The sequence below is a fragment of the Colius striatus genome, chromosome 2 (genome assembly GCF_028858725.1).
Source record: "Colius striatus isolate bColStr4 chromosome 2, bColStr4.1.hap1, whole genome shotgun sequence".
NCBI lineage: Eukaryota > Metazoa > Chordata > Aves > Coliiformes > Coliidae > Colius > Colius striatus.
The window spans coordinates 101,777,172-101,796,824 of NC_084760.1; the positions used below are offsets into that span (position 1 = coordinate 101,777,172).

General features: G+C 37.1%; 1 protein-coding gene across 1 annotated transcript in view; it reads left to right on the forward strand.

Annotated features, from left to right (window-relative positions):
- PRKN (parkin RBR E3 ubiquitin protein ligase) overlaps positions 1-19,653 on the forward strand; it is a 710,202-nt gene that overhangs the window by 421,496 nt on the left and 269,053 nt on the right. Inside the window, exon 7 of the mRNA XM_061990230.1 lies at positions 17,686-17,822. Within this exon, the coding sequence (XP_061846214.1) occupies positions 17,686-17,822 (137 nt within the window). The remainder of the gene's footprint in view (positions 1-17,685; positions 17,823-19,653) is intronic.

Here is a 19,653-nt window from a genome sequence, read left to right on the forward strand (position 1 = left end):
ATTGCAGTGTGGTGGTCTTCTGGCACAGGCAAAAGCAGCAAGTCTTGTCTTGCCAGCGCCCAGCACATATCTGCAGCAAGAGGGAAAACAAGCATTTGGCAGTTTGGGCTGTCAGCAAGGCAGGAGCAAGAAAGCAGAGCAGGATGTTTGTGAAACGCGAGCTGTTTCTCTGCAAAATGCAAACGGATATCTCCTGCTTTTTATGTGTCTTCCCTAGTATTAACTCTAAATTTTAGCTGTTACACTTTAGCTAGACTCACGTAGCGGCCTCTGATGCAAAGAAACACAGGACCAGAGCTATCATCCAGACTAGATAACCTCATCTCCTTTGAGAAAATGATTTTACAGATGAGGGCTGAGGTCACTGGCAGGACAATATGGGAAAGCTCGCATTGGGGCCATATAAATTGTGCCTGATGTGCAGAGAGGTTTTTGCTCTTACACCCTTTCATCAACTGCTTTAGTCACATAATTTTTTTTTCTTGCTGTTTTTTCTTGCCCTTTTTATTAAAATGCTCTATATAAAAATGCATCTTTGACATTGAAAATATATAACTAGTAAGGCAGTGAAAAGAGAAAATATTCTGTGATGTTATTGAAGTGACCTTGTTGCCTTCCTTTTCACTCCATCCTTTTTTTTTCTTTAAATAAAATTATTTGAACCTCTTTGTATCTTTATAGAAATCTGACCTGCTCGGTCAGTTGCCTTTGCAGGGCTTTCTTAGCTTGAGGAGAGAGAAAAGGAAAAACGACTGCATGTAAGACTAGATTTAAGGTCAGCCATTCCAGCTGACGAATTTAACAGATTTATGTACAGCATTTCCACCCCCCCATCCCCTTCTGATCAAGTCATCCTGAGTAGAAGAAATAACCAGATTAGGGCTTCAACGTGACTATTTGCATAAATGAGCCTGTATGTGCAACTGGAACAAACAGCCTCACATTGGCAAAACTCCAGAGACCCTAAATCAAAAACCAGAGGGAGAGAGAAAATGGAGGGGGGTGGGGGGGGAAAGGCATGAATACTGTATTCAAACACAAGATACTGGGACAAATATTTGCACAGTTGTGTCACTGTGGGATCTTTATGATAAAATAATTCTGTTCACTTCTCTCACCCTAATAACTTCGCACAAGTTGTGGTGAAGCAAATATTTGGCCTTTCTTTCAGAAAAAGATGTTGTCTCAGTGGAGCATAAAATTTCTAGGGCCTTTTGAAATAATAAGCATATTTTCCACATTAACACACATACAAAAATATACTGTTGCATAGGAAAGCCAAAGTCCAAGCAAGGCTTCTTTCATCCAAGGTGTATTAGTAATCAGACTTCTGAGCTGTGTTGCTGTTTTTATGTGTGGGTGTGCTATGTGGCAGCCCATTTATGCAGTTTCCACTGTGTTGGAGCTTATATCACTGTCGTATTACTCTAAGAAGAATGGAGCAGATTGTTTATTTTGGTTTAGCTCTGCTTCAGGCTGTAACATCAGATGTAGCTCCCAGAGTGACAAATTCCAATTGCAGTGTCACAGATTAAACAAGGGTACTGAGGAGCCCTGCAAGCAGTTTTGTTTCTCATGGGAGGGAAAGCATACTCTGCTTGCTAAAGTTAGTATATAGAGTATATACGATCCCAACGTGAATGAAATAAATTAATCCTCTCCCATAATTTTCTTCTGTTTAAAAAGTATGTTGTCCAGAACCCCTGGTGCACACTCTTCAGTTTGGGACTGCAGTTTTCCAGTTAGTTAAGATTAGTCACCTGTTATTGATGAATGATGCAACTGTGCATTGTTTAATGGAATATAGTAATTTTCAACTCTGTTTACTTGTTCTAAAGTATGCTAATATCACCTTCACAGCATCACAGAACCAAAGAATGATTGAGGTTGGAAGGAATCTCTGGAGATCATCTGGTCTAGGTCTCTGCTCAAGCAGTATCACACAGAGCAGGTTGCCTGGCCCATTTCCAAACAGCTTTGAAATATCTCCAAGCCACAAGTTCTCTGGGAAACCTGTGCCAGATCTTGATCATCTTCACAGTCAAAAAGTTTCTCTTTGTGTTCAGACAGAAGCTCCTGCATTTCAGTTTGTGCCATTGCCTCTGGTCCTGCAACTGGAAACCACTGCAAAGAGCCTAGCTCTGTCTTCTTTACACCTTCCCTTCAGATATCTATACAGTGATGAGGTTCTCTCTGAGGCTTCTCTTCCTCAGGCTGAACAGTCTTGACTCTCACAGGCTATCCTCATATGAGAGATGTTCCTGTCTCTTAATCATTTTAATGGCCCTTTGCTGGAATCATTCTAGCAGCTCCATGTCTGTCTTGCACTGGAGAGCATAGAACTGAACCCAGCACTCCAGGTGTGTTTCATTAGTGCTGAGCAGAGCATCAGGATCACCTCCCCTGACCTGCTTGCAACACTTGTTCTAATGCAGCCCATGATAACTTTAGCTACCCTGTGGCAAGACCTTTTTGCAGACTCATGTTCAATGTAGTTTCCACCAGAACTACCAGGCCCTTTTCTGCAAACCTATGTTCCTACTGGTTGGCTCCCATCATATAGCAGTGCTTGGGATCAATCCTCCCCACGTGCAAGACTGTACTTATATGAGCCTTTCTTGTTGCCTTTGACATCTATTAGCAGACACAATTCCAGGTAGTCTTTGGCTTTCTTAATCATGCCTCTGAATGCTTAGATAGTGCTTCCATTTCTTCCAGGTTACGTGACCCTGATTCTACCTACTATACACTTCCTTTTTTGTGTCCTAGTTTTCTAGGAGTTCCATGTAGGCCTTTTTGCCTGACTTTTGGCATTGGGATGGACTGCTCTTGAGCTTGGAGAAAGTGATATTTAAATATTAACCAGCTTTCTTGAGCTCCTCTTTCCTCTGGGGCCTTATCTCATGGGACTCTTGCAAGCAGATCCTTGAAGAGGCTACTGTCTGAATTCCAGGGTTGTGATTTTGCATTTTGCTCTGCTTCCTCCTCTCAGGGTCCAGAATTACACCAACTCACTGGCATTGCAGACAAGGCTGTTTTCAGCCCTCATATCCCCAGAAAACCACTCATTATTTGTGAGGATGAGGTCCAGGAGAGCACTTCTCCCTGTTGATCCTTTATCACTTGAGTCAGGAAGCAACTATATATTGCACTACACTTAGTTGATGTCCCGGGTGATTGAGTATCACTTTGACTATGAAGCATTACTATTACTGTCAGAAAACATTTGAATGTACTTTCTGCTCAGAAGCAGGTGCATTAGCTTTATCTCAGCTAGATTTTTTCTGAAATATCCATAAGGATAGTGACAATTTAGAATATAAGATGATTATGCAAATAACTATGGTAAACAATAAAAGAAAAATAATTTAATTGGATAAACTGGCTAGGGATGAGTTTCTTGAACTGTACAGGTGGCCTATTTGTCCAATTCAAAGGCAAGTGTTTTTGTAGTAGGCTTCTTATCTTTAAAATGTGTGCTGCTGTTACCTTTAAGACCTGACTTTGAAAGTTTTGGCCTCCTTAAGACTGTTCCATTAATTTTATTTTCTTTGCATGATAATTGAAATGTCAATTTTAATGCCATTTTCTGATCTGATTTGTGACCCGTTATCTGAGAAACACTGAGAGAGTTGCGAGTATCTGGTTTGCCACAAAATTTTGATCTCCCACCGTTTTGTCCTCAGTGTATAGTCAGTTCTGATTAATGCAGAACTAAGCAAGATTAAAATTAGGCCCCATCCTCTGAGTACAAATAAGTATCTCAACAAGGTTGTGGAAGCTCTTCACCTTTCAAGGTACATAACAAATGTCTCCCATGCAATTCACAGCATGTGCAGGATGATGAAGGTCATGTGGGCATGTGTGTCTCTTGAAGAGGAACAGCTTTTCCCCTTCTCCCTGATAGTGTGAATTTAAAGCATAACTAACCCCATCATCATGTAACTATTAGGTAAATTAAAGGTCTTATTTCATCATATAACTTCTCAAATATTGAATATTAAAAGATCAAAAGTCTCTTGGTAGTTAATTGAACGTAAAATTAAGATGCGAATAACACTAAGAAGAAATCCTCTGGCAGTGTACAATGTGCTGTGTTTATTATAAATGGATCTCTACCTGTTACCCTGTGTTTCTAGAAATTGGAGTTTTTACAGTAAATACAGAATGCAAAATCAGACTAATATGAAAAACGTTATGTAGCATAACTTTCATGTGAGGGTCATCCTCCTTTGTTGAACTAGATTCCTGCCCCCACAGGAACTCAGGGTGACCAGGCTGGCCTTGATTTCAAAACAATAGCTGAAGGTAGAACTAGAGAAATATTGAAGGAGGAGGGAATTAATTTTGGAGAAAAAGGAGTTGCTACAGGGAATGCTATGTTTATTTAAATGATGGAAGAACTAGCTGCTGAAAGCGTTGAATCTGTCAACTAAAGATGCAGGAAAATATATTATAAAATAAATAGCTACAAATACATGAAATTAGCAACTAGCTGCCCCTATTTTTAGATCTCTGGGATATCTGTGTAAAGTAGAATAGGTAGCTGTACAGACTGAAGACTGAAACTGTGTCTAAGGGCATGTAAACAAATTTCCTGATGCTTTATATATATTTAATTGTGGAGTTCATGATTATGTATTTCCACTTCTTCTCTCTGTTACAAGTGATTGATGTTGGAAAAATCAGAACACTTCAGCAGAGGTCACTGATATTTTTTCTGTTGTCAGCTGACATGTTAAGGTGATTTTTTTTAGCTGTTGCGTTCATAGAGTGCAGGACACAGATATTTCTACACTTCTGTCACTTCATGTTTAACTTGAATATGTGAAGCAGAATTGGAAGATATGTAAGCAGCTGACATGTCATATGCACTTGGAAATGTGTCCTGAATACTAACAGTGTTGCTTCTAATCTGATAAACTTCACCCCTTGTAACAAGGCTGTCTGTAGTGAGGCCAACCTTCAAATAAAAAGGTCCTCTGCACAAGTACACTGAAGCCCTGTGTAGACACTATTTATAAAACTTGTGCCGCTCCAGCGCTCAGCTGAGCATATGTAGAGTGGTTATTCAAAGCACTAGGAAGCTGCTACGTTTCTGAGGTCACAAGACAAGAAAATGTCATTGACTTCTCACACCTCGCAAAGCAGGCTGGAGTTCAAGGGCTGCTCTCTTCTATAGCTCATGTTTAGGAGCAGAAGACAAACCTTATCAATCATGCACAGTTAAATAGATCACTGTAATGTAAGAGAATGGGAAATAGTACATTATATAATTGAGAATGTGTAAGCAAGTTTTGATAAGAATTGGCCTGAACCTTCTTTTAGGGGATCAATCATGCTCACAGGATATGTCAGTTTCTGGAAGAACTTTGAATTGAGTCAATTGACTCTTGGATTTCTATTACTAGTAGCTGTCATTTTAAGGGTTATATTTGTAGTGGTTTGGGGTTTTTTTTCCACTTTTTCTTCCCAGTCTGTGCAATGCCAGGGCATTATGAAGTTTCCACAAAGTAGGAATGAGGCAGAGTCAGCTATAGTACCTGTGCAGCCAAAGATGTCACTTCTAGGGCACTTAGTGTAGTAATAGTAGCATGAGCATCCTAAAAACAGTGCCTTATTGCAACTTCAGCTTAAACTTGGTTGATGACCTTCTGTTCTCTCTAATTCTGAACTCTGAATCAGGTCAGGTCAGGTATCAGTGAGATTTACTGACCTTTACCAGTCCCCCAAACTCCTGAATAAGCAGTATGAGCACGATTATATTATTTGAGTGAAGGGGGAGATGTGTTTGTTTTGACAAGGGAATTCTGGTGAATCTTATATCGGTTAATTTTATTTCATAACTCAACTTTCTGTCTTCCTCCACTTAAAAGTACAAAAGCATCCAATGAGTGCTAAAGCAGAATGTTTTCTCGGTAAAATTAAGCAGATGAACAGGTGCAAATATGTTTTCTCTATGCAGATGCTGTGCAATTAAAATTTTAGGTATGATTAAAACACCTGGTCTGCCTCTGTCAATTTAAGATATTATTTTTCACACGGAATTATATCTTTGTAGTAACTCAAAAAACTGTAATGCCAAATTTTGCTTAACTGAAGTCATTGACATTTTAGCTTTTGATTATAATGAAAACTGAATCAGATCTGGGAAAGAAGTGGTTAGTCCTAACTTTTTTTAGTCACTTTGATAACTTCTCTCCTATTGTGCATTTTTTCATTGCTGTGATGTTAGTTGCTCCCTTGCAAACTGCAATCAAATACAATTCTGTAGTATCTTCAGAAACGAAACACTAAATTCCTACCAGATTGAGTCATTGCTTTTGTGCTAATCAAAGTGTATGCTGTGTCCATCTATAAAGACGTGAGTGGGGTTGAGCACAATACGACACTCATTCCCTTAAGAAAGCATAAATCCTTTGTATGAACTACATTCAAAGACATGAAATGACATTGAGAGCAGGATGTATGACCTCAGACAAGCTTGTACTCTACTAACCCTACTTGTTAACATAATTTGCACAGCTGCATTCTCTATGTGCTCTCCATTTCTCATCACTGAATTCCAAGGCTCTCTTCATTATTACCGGAGATGTTTCTGTCTTCATGAGACTAGAATTTATCAGAAAACTTATCTATAAGATAGAAAACAGATGAATTAGAATTATTTAAAACCTAAATATAAACATTCATTGACATTTAATTTCCAAGTATTATTAAACATAAACTTGAATAATGTTTTATGAGAGCCATTATGAGTCAAAACTTAGGATATGGAATTCAATATCCTATGGATATTCTTGCCATCCATTCTGTGAATGGTGGCTTGTACCATGGCCTTTTAATATTTTTTTTAAACAGAATAAAAAAATTAGATTCCCTAATTTAAAAAAAACCCCATTTCCTAAGCATCTCTGAGAGTTTTCTATCTGAAGATAAAGCAGGGCAGCAATATGAGGCAGAGAATCTGCAGTTTTATGTTCCAGTGTTTTTCCCAGTTTTATTTGACAGAGTCTACAGACTACAGTCTAGCTAATGTATTTGTCTCTTGATTGCTAACATCTTAAAAAAGGAAAAGTTAGGGATTTCTTTTTTTTTTTCCATGCACTGTTTTAATTTCAGAGGTATTTCTAAATAGCATCTAAATTAAAAACCTAAATCAAATCAAACCATTCCCCTATGTCCTGTATTTGGGGTTTTTTTTGAAACAAAATAGTTATATGTGCTGTTTAGACAACTTATAAGTGTAAAATCTTTAACTAAGACTCAGTAAAACTAAATTTTAAAGGTAAAAGAAAATAGCTTGGGGTACAATTTTCATATACAATATTTGAACTGGTTGGAAAAAGTCCAATTGTTTTAATGTTTTAGTTAAAGCAAAAGGTGGAGATTGATGAGTGATCTAATTTTTAATGATCATTGGTAAATACTATGTCAAACAAAATGGGGTTGCCGTTTATTTCAAGTGCTGTTCTATATTTTGAAGCAGAAAAAAATACAGGAACTTTAGAAACATTCGTTTTGGGAAATGTTTGTTATTTTTTCCTACGTTTTTGACTAAGCGATGCTCACTTGTTTCTTTGTATTGTCAATATATTATGATTAATAACATACCTCCCTTTGTTCCCTGAATGAAAGGAGCAGGAAGGGTTTTGTCACAAAGTCAAAATGTATTCCTTGTGTTTTAGTGCTGTGCAGATTCTTAGCAGCACTTAGACCTGCTGTACAAATATGTTCTCTTTAGCATTGTAATGGAACAAATCCACCATTTGCAATGAGCAATTTCTATATTTCTTTGTAGTTTGGTCAGCCTGTGAATGAACATAGGCAGGCTATAAATCTAAAGATGTTATCCATGATTATTACAACAAGTATCTTGGATATTATTTCTCATGTTAAATGAGTTTGATTACATTAAAAACTTAGTTTGCTTGTTTCCTTCTTTTTACTCCCCCTTTTCATCTTTTTAGATAGACTGTGGCATGTTGAAGGAGCTATCAAAATAAACTGAAGGCAGAGGAGAACTAGCCTTAGAAAATGCCTATTAATATTTCTGAATTTATTTGTCTTAGTTCCTCTCAAAAATTACTGGGATATGTGTCAAGTTTTTACCTGTAGGTTGTTTTCTTTCCCAAGGAGAGGTTACTTCCTCTAACAGAGAGGCGTCTAACAGGAGTATGGGAATGATCTATGTGCTATAGAATCACAGAATAGTAGCAGTAGGAAGAGACTTCTAGAGATCGTCTAGGCTAGCCTCCTACTAAAGCAGTTTCATCTCAATCAGGTCACACGAGAAATGTATCCAGGTGGGTTTGGAAAACCTTCAGAAAAGGAGACACAGCCTCTCTCAGCAGCTTGTTCCAAGGCTCCCTCACCCACACACAAAAGTTTTTTTCTCATGTTCAAGTGGAACTTCCTGTGCTTCAGCTTGTGCACATTACCCCTTATTCTGTCACTGGGCACTCCCAATGAAAGACTCACCCCATCCTCTCAACACCCATCTTTTAAGTATTTGTAAGCATTGATAAAGTCCCCCCCAAATCTTCTTTTCTCTAGGCTAAATAGCCCCTGGCCTCACAGCCTTTCCTCAGAAGAGAGATGTTCCAATCCACTGATCATCTTGGTAGTCTTCTGCTGGACTCTCTCTAGAAGTTCCCTATCCCTCTTGAACTGAGGAGCCCAAAATTGGACACAGTTGTGGCTTCACCTGGGCAGAGCAGAGGGGAAGGAGAATCTCCCTTGACCTGCTGACAAAGATCTTGATGGATCCCAGGATGCCATTGGGCTTCTTGGCTAGAAGGGCACATACATTGCTCAAGGAAATCTAGATAAATATGGGAAGTCAGAATTATTAGTTAGTCCTGACAATTATGGCTGTAATGCTGCTCCAAGAAAGTTGCAGAGTTTACTTTCTGCAACCTCTTTGAGCAAATCGTTAATCAGGACAAGGAGGAGAAAAGATCAAAAATCCATACTGCTTTCCCTGCCCATGTGTCAATCTATGTAAACAGTCAAGTGTGAGATAGTAAGTAAACCACTTTGTCAAACAGGGGAAAGATGTGCAAAAATGAAGCACTAGAGAGTGTTCCCAAGAAAAATACCCTTTCATGCACATTCTTTTTGGAATGTCTTCATATAAGTTCTGTGACATTTATATGAATATCACTATTTCATTAACTAAACACTTGGTCTGCTCACAGAACAGAGGAAATGGCCACCACATAGGTTTTTGTTGTAAGATTCCTTCTTTTGGAAGCCAGTCTGCATTAACATCACAAACAGCTTCCAAAGGGTTGTCAGAGATGCTAGTCTAAAACAATATGTTAAATACTCCTGCTTCCATTTCTGCAAAGTTCAATGAATTGAGAAGAGGGATAGATCTCATGTCTGACAATTTGTTATTATTTTTCACTGTACTTTGAGCACCATTTGGATATCAAGATCTGGAATGTAATGGTCCTGTAGAAACGCAGTTATATTTGGATGAATGTCAGTCTTTCTGAGAGTTAAATGGATTATTAGATCAGGTAGATAAATGGGAGAATTTTTTTTCCTGAGTACCACTATACAAAGAATAATACATTACCTGAGTCCTAATATATACTGCAATTCCTTGATAAAACAGCCAGAGAACCACCCAGACTTCAAGTAGGCAGTACAACACTACTGAAAATGTATACTGAGATTAAACTGGAGACACATTAAATTATTTGAACTTCCAGAATCCTCTTTTCCGTTGAATTTAATCTTTGTAAATCTTTAGCATTTTCTGCATTTTTTTTCTTGTCCCAGTTACAGATTCAGAATTGATACTACCCAAACTTTGTAACAATTTATCCATGTGTCCATGTTTGCCATTTAAATTACACACTTGTTTTTGTGACAAGGACCATAACAAGATCAGAAAAACCCCTCACAATATGAATATCTCATGATATTCATGTTATAGAACATAGAAAATATAGAAATATAGAAAATTATATAGAAATACAGAAAAATTACATAAGCCATTCAGACTGCTAGTACATTTTTCTGTTGGACATTGCAAACTATTTTTTTTCAGACTATTAAGGGAAATTAACTGCTATATACACTTAAAATCTACCAAGTCAGAATGCATTTGATGAGACTTGCTAGCCCAAGGCTTGCTCTTCTTCCCTTTGAGTGGAGGTGCTGATGTGAAAGGTGTTCTCAGATAACTGCACTTTGACATTTACACTAAAGCATTTGCCTCGAGGAACAAAAGGTAAAATATTATTTGTAATTTACAATGATACTGAGGCATTGAAAAAAGTGGTTTTCTATAAAGAAATCTCTGTATTATAACAATAACTTGAGGGTGTTTTTGTTTATAAGATAATAATCATGTCTTCTATTGAGACTGAAGACTCATTTAATGGGAAGCACCTCAAGTTATTGTTTATATGAACATATAAGTTGAATATTTATATTTGAAAGAAAAGATGAGGAAAAAACATAAAACATAATGCTGAGGTGATGAAATATAATTGTCTAGTAGCAAGTACACGTAATGAATTCCTTCTCCTTATTACTCCCTCTTACATCTTTCTTTCCCTTTTCTCCCTTTGTTTCCTTTACCTTGGTTAGCAGCCCTCTTTTCTTCTGTATATATTAAGAGACATAATCATAAAATGTCAGGCACCAGGTTGTATTTTCAAAGCTTAACTGGAAGGGAGTAACTGAAATGTACACAGTTGAAACGTATTAGAATCCAACAGTCCTAGCCCCACCTAGAGTCCCAGGGAATCATGAAGATAATGTGAAAGCATCTCTTAAGATGATACCAAGTAAACTTCTCCTCCTGTGTCTTTCCAGAGATTTCATCATCCACAAAAAGGCAAAAAGAGGTCATGATTCTGTCATGTCTTTAGTGTTGGGAAACTTTTTCTGTGTAATGTATGTACAGACAACACAGTTTTCACAGGCTATCTGAAAAGATTTGGTTTGGGAATAGAGGTGTGAGTGTAAAAGTAAGAAAACAGAGAATAATTCAGTAAACTTTGGTGTTAGAAGGGTCCCAGAATAAAGCTCTCCTGCCGCAAATCTGTAATTTTAAACTCTTAGTTTTTAAAGCAGGGTGGCCACATGTAGATTGCTGTTGACTGCTGGGAGACAGCACATGGTAACCCCTGGGCGTATTCCCAGGAACTGTTTGGGATTTTGCTATCTGGCAAGCCTAAAGGTTCTTTGGGCAAAATGGAGTGTTTGACTGCAATGTGCAGTTTTGTCTGCACTGCTGAAGGCTGGATGTTGCCTCAGGTGAGAGCAAAGTCTGTTGTGAGCCATCTTAAATCCAGGGGAGAATGAAAGAAGCATTTGCCACCTTTCGGTGGAAAAAGCTGAGAGTGCCAGTGACATAGGCTGTAGGAATGCATGCAAAAGGGCCAGTAGGAAGAACTGATTCACAGGAAGCTGGTGCTCAGCAAGCTATAAATGTTCTGAGTTAACATTTAAGGAGGCTGCACGGCCATTTCTTTTGTGTTCCTGCTTATGATTCTAGTTTTATTTCTGGTATGTTGCTGAGTGCAGTTTCATATCTGTGTAAAAAATCATGGTGAACGTGACGCCAGGGCAGACCTTAAACTCTTAGAGGATTGCTGGGAGGGGTAGAGCAGATCTGTATCCAAGGGTCCCCAGCTTGAAGAACCACATCTACGCAAAGTCCTCCATGCTTCCTGTGAAAAGCAAAGACATGACACGCTTACTGTCTTGGTTGTTCTAATATTCGCACTGTCAGATGGTATCAGGGCTTGTGTTAGGGCAGCTTCTATTGTTCACATGTGTATCTTTTTGCTTCTACCACCAAGGTCTTTTCATTTTCTCTCCAGTGCAGCATTAATGAGGTTTTAAAGGCACAGATGAAGGAAAATGAGCAGATTCTACTGGTCTCCTTTCAAGGCATGATTGATTTATCAGTTATTTGCTGTGCAGAAGAGTGGTATAGACATTCAGTCTTAGAGATTACATGAAAAGTTTTTCCTCCAGCCTAATCACTGTCCATTCCTTGATATAGTAATATTCAGCTATTAGTGCCAAGGGTGTTTACTGTGTCTGAACACAGAGCTCAGACAAGTCATGTCTAAGCAAGCAGGAATAGCACATATTTAATGCTAGGTACTGATATGAATGTACCGGGACATGCAACATAGAATTCCCTTGCCTGTGTCCTGGAAAGGCAGATGCTATTGCCTGCCACAGTGATTACAGATTTTACAGGCAATAATGTGAGTCGCTTCCATAGCATGAAAAAAAACAACAGTTAACAGGAGCACTGCTGAAATGAGCACTTGCCATCATGTGCACTAATTTTAAGTGTGTCTGTTCTTCCCTCTTATATTCTGGTTTATTACTGTCAGGCTGGTCCTGGGTTCTGGCCTCTTGGTGCTGCTTTCCAAGAGAAATACAAAAACATTAAAGCACATTTTAGAGGAAAACATGTAACATAATAGAGAAGAAAGTAGGTCAGATTTCACTTGCCAATGCCCCTTTAAGTTAACAGCTGTGGGTCAGACTACATTTTTATATAAAAGCACAGACAAAATCTAAGCTTGCACAGCAATGTCTCATGCTGATCATGACCTTTGATGAATTATGTGGCAAGTGATCAAAGACACAAAACCAGATTTTTTTTTTGTTATTTTAGTGGACTTAATATGTCTATTTCCTGAGATTACTGTATTTATGTATATTGGGTTTTATAATCAGCACAGCTATGCAAAGATGGGAAGGGGAAATCGGGGGAAAGCAAGGATGTACTTTTTGTATGTTTCTCAAAGTCGATGCAAAATGAATTCTTGACAATGTGATTTATTTCTTGGTACTTTCCTCCCCATACACCTTGTACAGTCTTGATTTCAAATGTTTGCCCTTGGCTAAATATTTAGAGGCCTGCATTGTTACTTACACATTGTCTACAATTGCTAGGTCACTCTATTTCTCTATAATAGCACATTACTCATTAAAAGGCAGGATTTGTTTCTATACTTTCCTCCAAATAGCCTCAGTTCTAAACCAGAAATCACTGTGGTAACTTTTATATCTTTTCTGTATTTATATTTTATGTAAAGAGGAGCATCTTTCTAATGGAATTTAATAATCTTCTCTAACTGGAAGTACTCAGAAATATTTTCATGGTAAGAAAACCATGCACTTTAGAGATTATAAACAAGCAATTCTTTGAATAGTTTTAAATAAGACTGTGTCTTGTATGTGATATACAGAAAAACCAGATGTGGCATCAACTTTGCATGAATTAAGAGACTATAGTCTTCCTACATAGAGTTCTATGAGGAAGACGTGATGGATGAATAATTTGGCTTACCTCGGGCATTGTAAATTTGTTCTGCTACAAGGGTAGAGCCAAAACTGCATTAAGTACTGCTTAAGGACAGTATTTGTGTTTAATTACTTTGATTATTTATGAAGTAGGAGAGTGACTGTAGTGTCTACATCACCAAAGGTTATATTTTTGATAATTTCTCTTTCTCTTTAACGTGTTTTATTCAGGATTCATATTTTCTTGAATGGTGGTTTTTGATCTGACCTGTAAGTTAACAAACTTACAGAATGTCACAGAGGTCCATTTATAAATGAAATTATTTAATAGTACACACAAAGCTTTTTGAAGTTCAGGAAGATTGCCAACATGGAAAAACATATTAGAAATGTAGAAGTGTATTATGATAAATATAGCGCTCATAGGTGGGGTTGAAGGCTGTGATATAGCTTTGTACATTCTGATTTATTTACTGCACAGAAATGAATCCCAAATGGCTATTTTTGCTTCACTGACTCTAGTGCCAGTAAGGCAGTCTTATAGACATCTGCTAAGGTTTTTTATTATTATTTGGTTAAGATTTTGAGATCGAGGTGAGAAAAATCCAACTGTCACCTAGAAATGACCTCGAGGGGGTTTCACAGCTTTGTCCAACATGTTTTTCACATATTTCTACAAACTTATATATATTCCTTTCTCGAAAGTCCTTCAGAATGTGACTACTCACATTTTCTATAAAATAATGGACTGATATATGTATGTTGTTTAGCCTTTACTCAGTCAAGCTTTTTTCAAAATATGAAGGGTAAAGAGCAAGCAAGGAGCAAATTGCCCCCCATTTTTTTTTCAGTAGGCATCAAAAGATATATCAGTTAATCCACTGTTATATCTGCAAATAATTCCTTATTCTACGTAGCCCCCTACATTCATAGTTATCCAACTCAGTACACTAATAACAGTCATGAGATTTTGGGATATATTAGAACAATTTATTTCCCAGTGGGCTTCTTATCTAAACAAGATCAAGTCCTCTATATCTTTATTTAGACAGTATATTGTTGTACTCTGAAAATTATCTGTGTCTTGCTGCCTCTTACTTAGGAGAAAGAGGAAAGAGCATGCAGACCAGATAGCACTTCCAACTGTGCTGTTGTTATGCCACACACTTATCCAACAGTAATAGCATGAGGAAGAGATATGTAGGTTCTCTTTTCTTTTTCATTTAAGTAAAGGCATGCTGATAAAATTCAAATGAAAAAGACAATACAGGAGTGAGTGACTCATGGAAATTTCTATGATGCATTGTAATGGTGGATTTTCAATTTTTAAAAGTGGTTGTACTCCTAATTGGTGAACAAAAAGGATCAATTTATCCCTTACTGTGAGAAACATTTTTCTCACATATTATCCTCATGAAGCCTCTAATTCTGCTAGATACATTCTGTAGAAGGAACCTATAAAAGATATTCTAAAATATGCATCAGATTTACATTACTAGGTTGTCATGTTAGATTGAGAATGGGCCCTTGTTAAACTATATGGCATAATTGTTTTTACTTTCATAATAACTCCTTTTTAAAATAACTTTTGGGTTGTTCAAGCAAGGCATCTATTAATAACTCTTGGGGTTATACTAAATGAGTACTAGCTAGCTTCATCCAGGCATTATGAGCGTCCTGTCTACATCTTTGACTTTATTCATCTCAGGAACAAAACTTTTGTATCTCTTTTAAAATAGAAGTGCTTTCTTTTAGTATAAAATCTGCAAATGTTGGAGGACAATGACTATTCCAATGCCAAATGAATTTGGATTAATCTGCACAACATAGAGATTGAGTTTCACAAAGCCTTATGACACAGATACTGTGGGCTGCAAAATTAGCAACCAGCGTAATAGCTGTGAAAGCTAAGCTTGTGTTTTGCAACACAGAACCCAGGGTTTTCTCTAGTTTATATGCATTGCATAAGAGAATGAAAGTGTTAACAGATTTTTAAGCTTTAACATTAATGTTATTCCTAAAGATGCAGTTTAAATGAATATATAGAGTTGTGTCACTTCCAGAGAACAAAGTTGGATTTCAGTTGTAATACATAAAGTAAAATTGCTTATCATAAAATAATTTATGTTTTTAACTGATTGTAGTAGTTCCTTTGCATAATGAAGTACTGTTAGTTATGGTTTCATACAAGTTTAGGTGGAAATGTTAATAATACCATTTTTGTTTCAGGCCTGGATTTTTTAAGATGTTCAGTTTTTTGATGGCTTTCACTTACAGATCTCTCCTCACACACAAGATGTGTTTAGTCTTTGAAATAAAGGTCAGAAAAGTATGAATTTAGATCCAGGGAGCTTTCCATGAAACAAAAAAAATATTCAGATAGTGCAACAGTAAGAATGAGTAATTAACCCTAAAAGAGAGATAACCATTAAAGCTATAGGCAGATTTGATTATATCTACATTTCAGGAAGAAATCTTTGGGATGTTTTTCTTAAGGTTACTTTTAACTGGTGAGCCATGGGGACTTTTACACCATAGAAACAACATAACTGCTCCTCCAGCTCTCTATAATTATTTTGGGACCATCCAGAGCTGAAATGATAGAGATCAGCTTCTCATTTTGCCTTACAGCTGTCTTTTAAAATTTTTTATTTGTTACATTCAGAACAGCAAGTGGGCAACTAATAAGGATTAGTAATGGGGAGGGTTTATTTAATTCAGTTTTTAAGCTGCTTTATTCAACAAAATCCTTAAAACATAGAGATTATATTTTTGGAGATACCAACACATTGCCAGGAATTCTATAGTACGTGCATCTCTAAACCACATTTTCATGGAAGATTAAATGCTTATATACAGTATCTGAAATTATTATTGATTACATTTTGCTGTTTATTCCCACATTGAGAGCTTGATGCTTCCCTGTTTCAGTGAGTTTTCAAAGCATCATCTAGCAGGATTTATAGAAGCTATAGCAGTATTGCTAACTAATGATTTTATCAGAAATCCTGCTGTATTTGATGATGTATTTTAATATTTGTCTCCTGAAGTACAGAGAATATGTGAGAATTCCTCCTTTTATTTTAAAAAAATATTTTTCTTCCTCGTTATTAAAAAAAAATAATGTTTCATTTCTACCTGTATTTGACCCACAGACAAAAGACTAAAGTAGTTCACTATTTGAACGGAAATCCCTCTGGGTTTTTTAGCTTAATGCATCTCCTTATTTTTCAAATTTTGATACTTGTGGTTGGTAATACTCCTCAAGGAGAAGAGGAAAACAAGCAGTATTGCACAACATGGAGCATATAACTTTATCAAAGGAGTCACAGTCATTATTTTGGAATTGACAGATATGTCCATCAGGAGTTAGCAGCAGTTAAGTTGTATTAGAGCAAACCCATTAGATTTATCACTGTGTTTCTCCAGTAAAGACATATGAAAAGTGTATGTAGTATTTCCTTCCTACATTATTCATTTTTTCTTTTACCTACAGTGTTGTGATCATGAGCAGGATTTTATGAGTCTCTGTCTCTCTCTGTAGCCACCACTACAGGACTTTTGAGTGCAGGGTAGCTCAGGAGTTGAAACTGTTTGTCCTCTCTTATTCCAAATGTTTCCTCTCTGCATCTCCCCAAGCAATATCCTGTTAACCTTGGGATATCCATATTTAGTTGTCTCCATGTTGATATCTTCAAGTGTGCCAGATGTCTGAGCTCCCATGGTCCATGGAGATTTAGTCCATAGAGACAGTGGAGCCAAGCAAGTGATTCAGCTTGCCCTAATGTGAATACCTGGAGGCTGATCAGCTCCTGCCTCCACTGAATGTATTGACTGTACTGGGAATTTCTCAACATTTCGGTAGATTATACAACACTGAAGTTCAGGTAATTGAATCCCATAACTCTGATCAGAAGCTGAATTACTTTGCTCATTATTACTAAGAGAATGCCCTCTCTGTAGAGTTTCAGTGGCTGTCTTGAGAGGCTGAAGGCACAAGGTAGTCTTCGCAAAATCCTATTTAGCTTTCCTAGATGGTCACGTTTCTGTATAACCTATCTACCACCATTTGATGTTTTACCATATGTGGTCTTACTGTATTTCATACAAAAGATTTCTTTATTAAAGCACTTTACTTGCTTTAGGTTCCAGTTTTCAGTAAAGCTTCATCTTTCAGTAAAAACTTCCTTTTTCTCTTATCTAATTAGTGTTAGAAACCATCTCTTTTTAAAAGTACTGCAATATACCAGGCTAAATTCTGGTTTCATGTACATAGGAATCTTGTGTACTACTGAGAAATTGTTATGAAAATAGAAGTTTGAAACAAAGCTTTTTTTTGCTGTTCAACACAGTACTTGTTCATTGTTTTCACTGTTTTCTTTTTAACAGAAGCCCTGTGCTTGTGTTCCAGTGTGTCCATCACCATGTCATTTGCCTAGACTGTTTCCATTTGTACTGTGTGACTATGCTGAATGACCGTCAGTTCATCCATGACCCAGAGCTTGGGTATTCCCTCCCTTGCGTAGGTAAGTTTTAACTGACTTTAAAAATGTATGTGATTTTAATTTCAGGGCAAGAATTTTTTTATCACCTATTAGTTTTGAGAATATCTGCGGAATTACGCTGTTTCCATAGAAGTTGGTTTATTTCTTGGAGAAAATATTTGAATATTAAAGTAGTTCTTACTGAGAATGTGAACTGGAGAATTAACCAGATTTCAAAGGGTGCTTCTTTTAAAAGCAAATGCCTCCTTTCTTCACATTAGTATTTTATAGTCATGAAGTGATAGCAGATGACAGCATTACACTTCTGGTGAAAAAAAAAAACTCAAACAAACCAAACCTACCTTGACCTCCACATTTCTGCTTTCAAATTAAGTAAGTTGTTAACTTTCTTGGCCTGTCTTCAAGTACTAATAAAAAAAAGTCTGCAGCAGGAATTCCAAATAGGCTTCCTGTTGCTGAAATTATTGCTACTAATTTTCACCTCATTGAATGAAATGTAAATCACATCGAGAAGATGGCAGATTATGTCTTTTCCCCAAGTAGGAAACAAAGTTTGGCTTAACTAAACAAAGGCTTACACTGGATCTGGAAAATGTCTTTTGAGAATTCATTCATTACACTGGCACATAGACTGCAAAATTCTGAAAAAAATTTGCCATGAAGAAGCATATTAAAATTTATTTTTCATGTTGCTAAATTGGCATGTATGCATATATGTTTTTCACAAATGTTGTGGAGTGATATGGGAATCCTTTTCCAGTATATTAGCAGTTGCTTGGAAGATGTGTTTGCCTGGTTACCTGAATGACTAACAAATAAGTTTTAAATGGCTAGATGGGAGAAAAATCTACAACATTTCTTAGGAGAGTAGCATTTACTTAATGTGAAGATGTGCTTTGAGGATATTGAAAGTATAATAGTATGAACCACTTAGAATCATTTGGTTTTAATTGCTTCAGGAGCAATCTAGCAATGGTCAGTTATTCACATTTCAATAGAATTATTGTTAACGTGCCATCTCACCCAGGTCTCATGAGCCTTTCCTCCCTGTTCCTGACTAGTTTTCTCTGCTATTGGATTTTCACATTGATGTCACAATCACAAAACAGTTTTTAATGTTGTGTAAGGAAAGTTGTCAGAAGGAACCTAACAGGAACTTTATATCCAGTGCTCATTCCTTGACCTTCATGTTACTATAGTAGAGTGTGGTCATTCTATACTCTCAGCCTCCTTCCTTCCTTCTCCAAAAGTTAATACCTTTTCTGCTCCCACACAAATTAATCAGCTACTTGAGATGAATCTGTCCTTTTTTTCTCCCTTCTTATCAGTTCTCTTCCCTGTTCTCCTTTTAGCTCCTCAGATTAATCAGTTATCCCAGTGATGCAGCAGGCAACTCATCTTTCTCCTTGCTGTTGGTCTCTTTGCAGGCATGACTAGTGTCACAGAGCTTCCTCCAGTTTGGGCTGTTGTGTTGAACTAATGGCCCTTCCACCTCATCTGTCTGTAAATCCATTGCTAGTCATACTGTACAAAACTGGTATCAGGATTTTTCTATTTATCTTCCAACTGCAGTTGTTCAGTTCAGAAGATTTATCTGTCTTTTTTTTCTCAGAGAGGAGACTAAGAAGCTTGCAGACTTTTTTACTTCTGGCTGGCAGTAGCAAGCCAGTGTTTTTCTGTCTTCTAGATGTTGAAGTTGTATGCTGTGGGAATTGAGCAATAGAGAAAGAGCAGGGACGGGATGAGAAGAAAATGCAGGAAGTCAGAGCTGAAATGCTCAGGGATGTTATTTCAGTCTTTAAGAGGTGAGGAAGGCATAGGCTTGGCCTAGGAAAGGGGTACTATAAAGGAT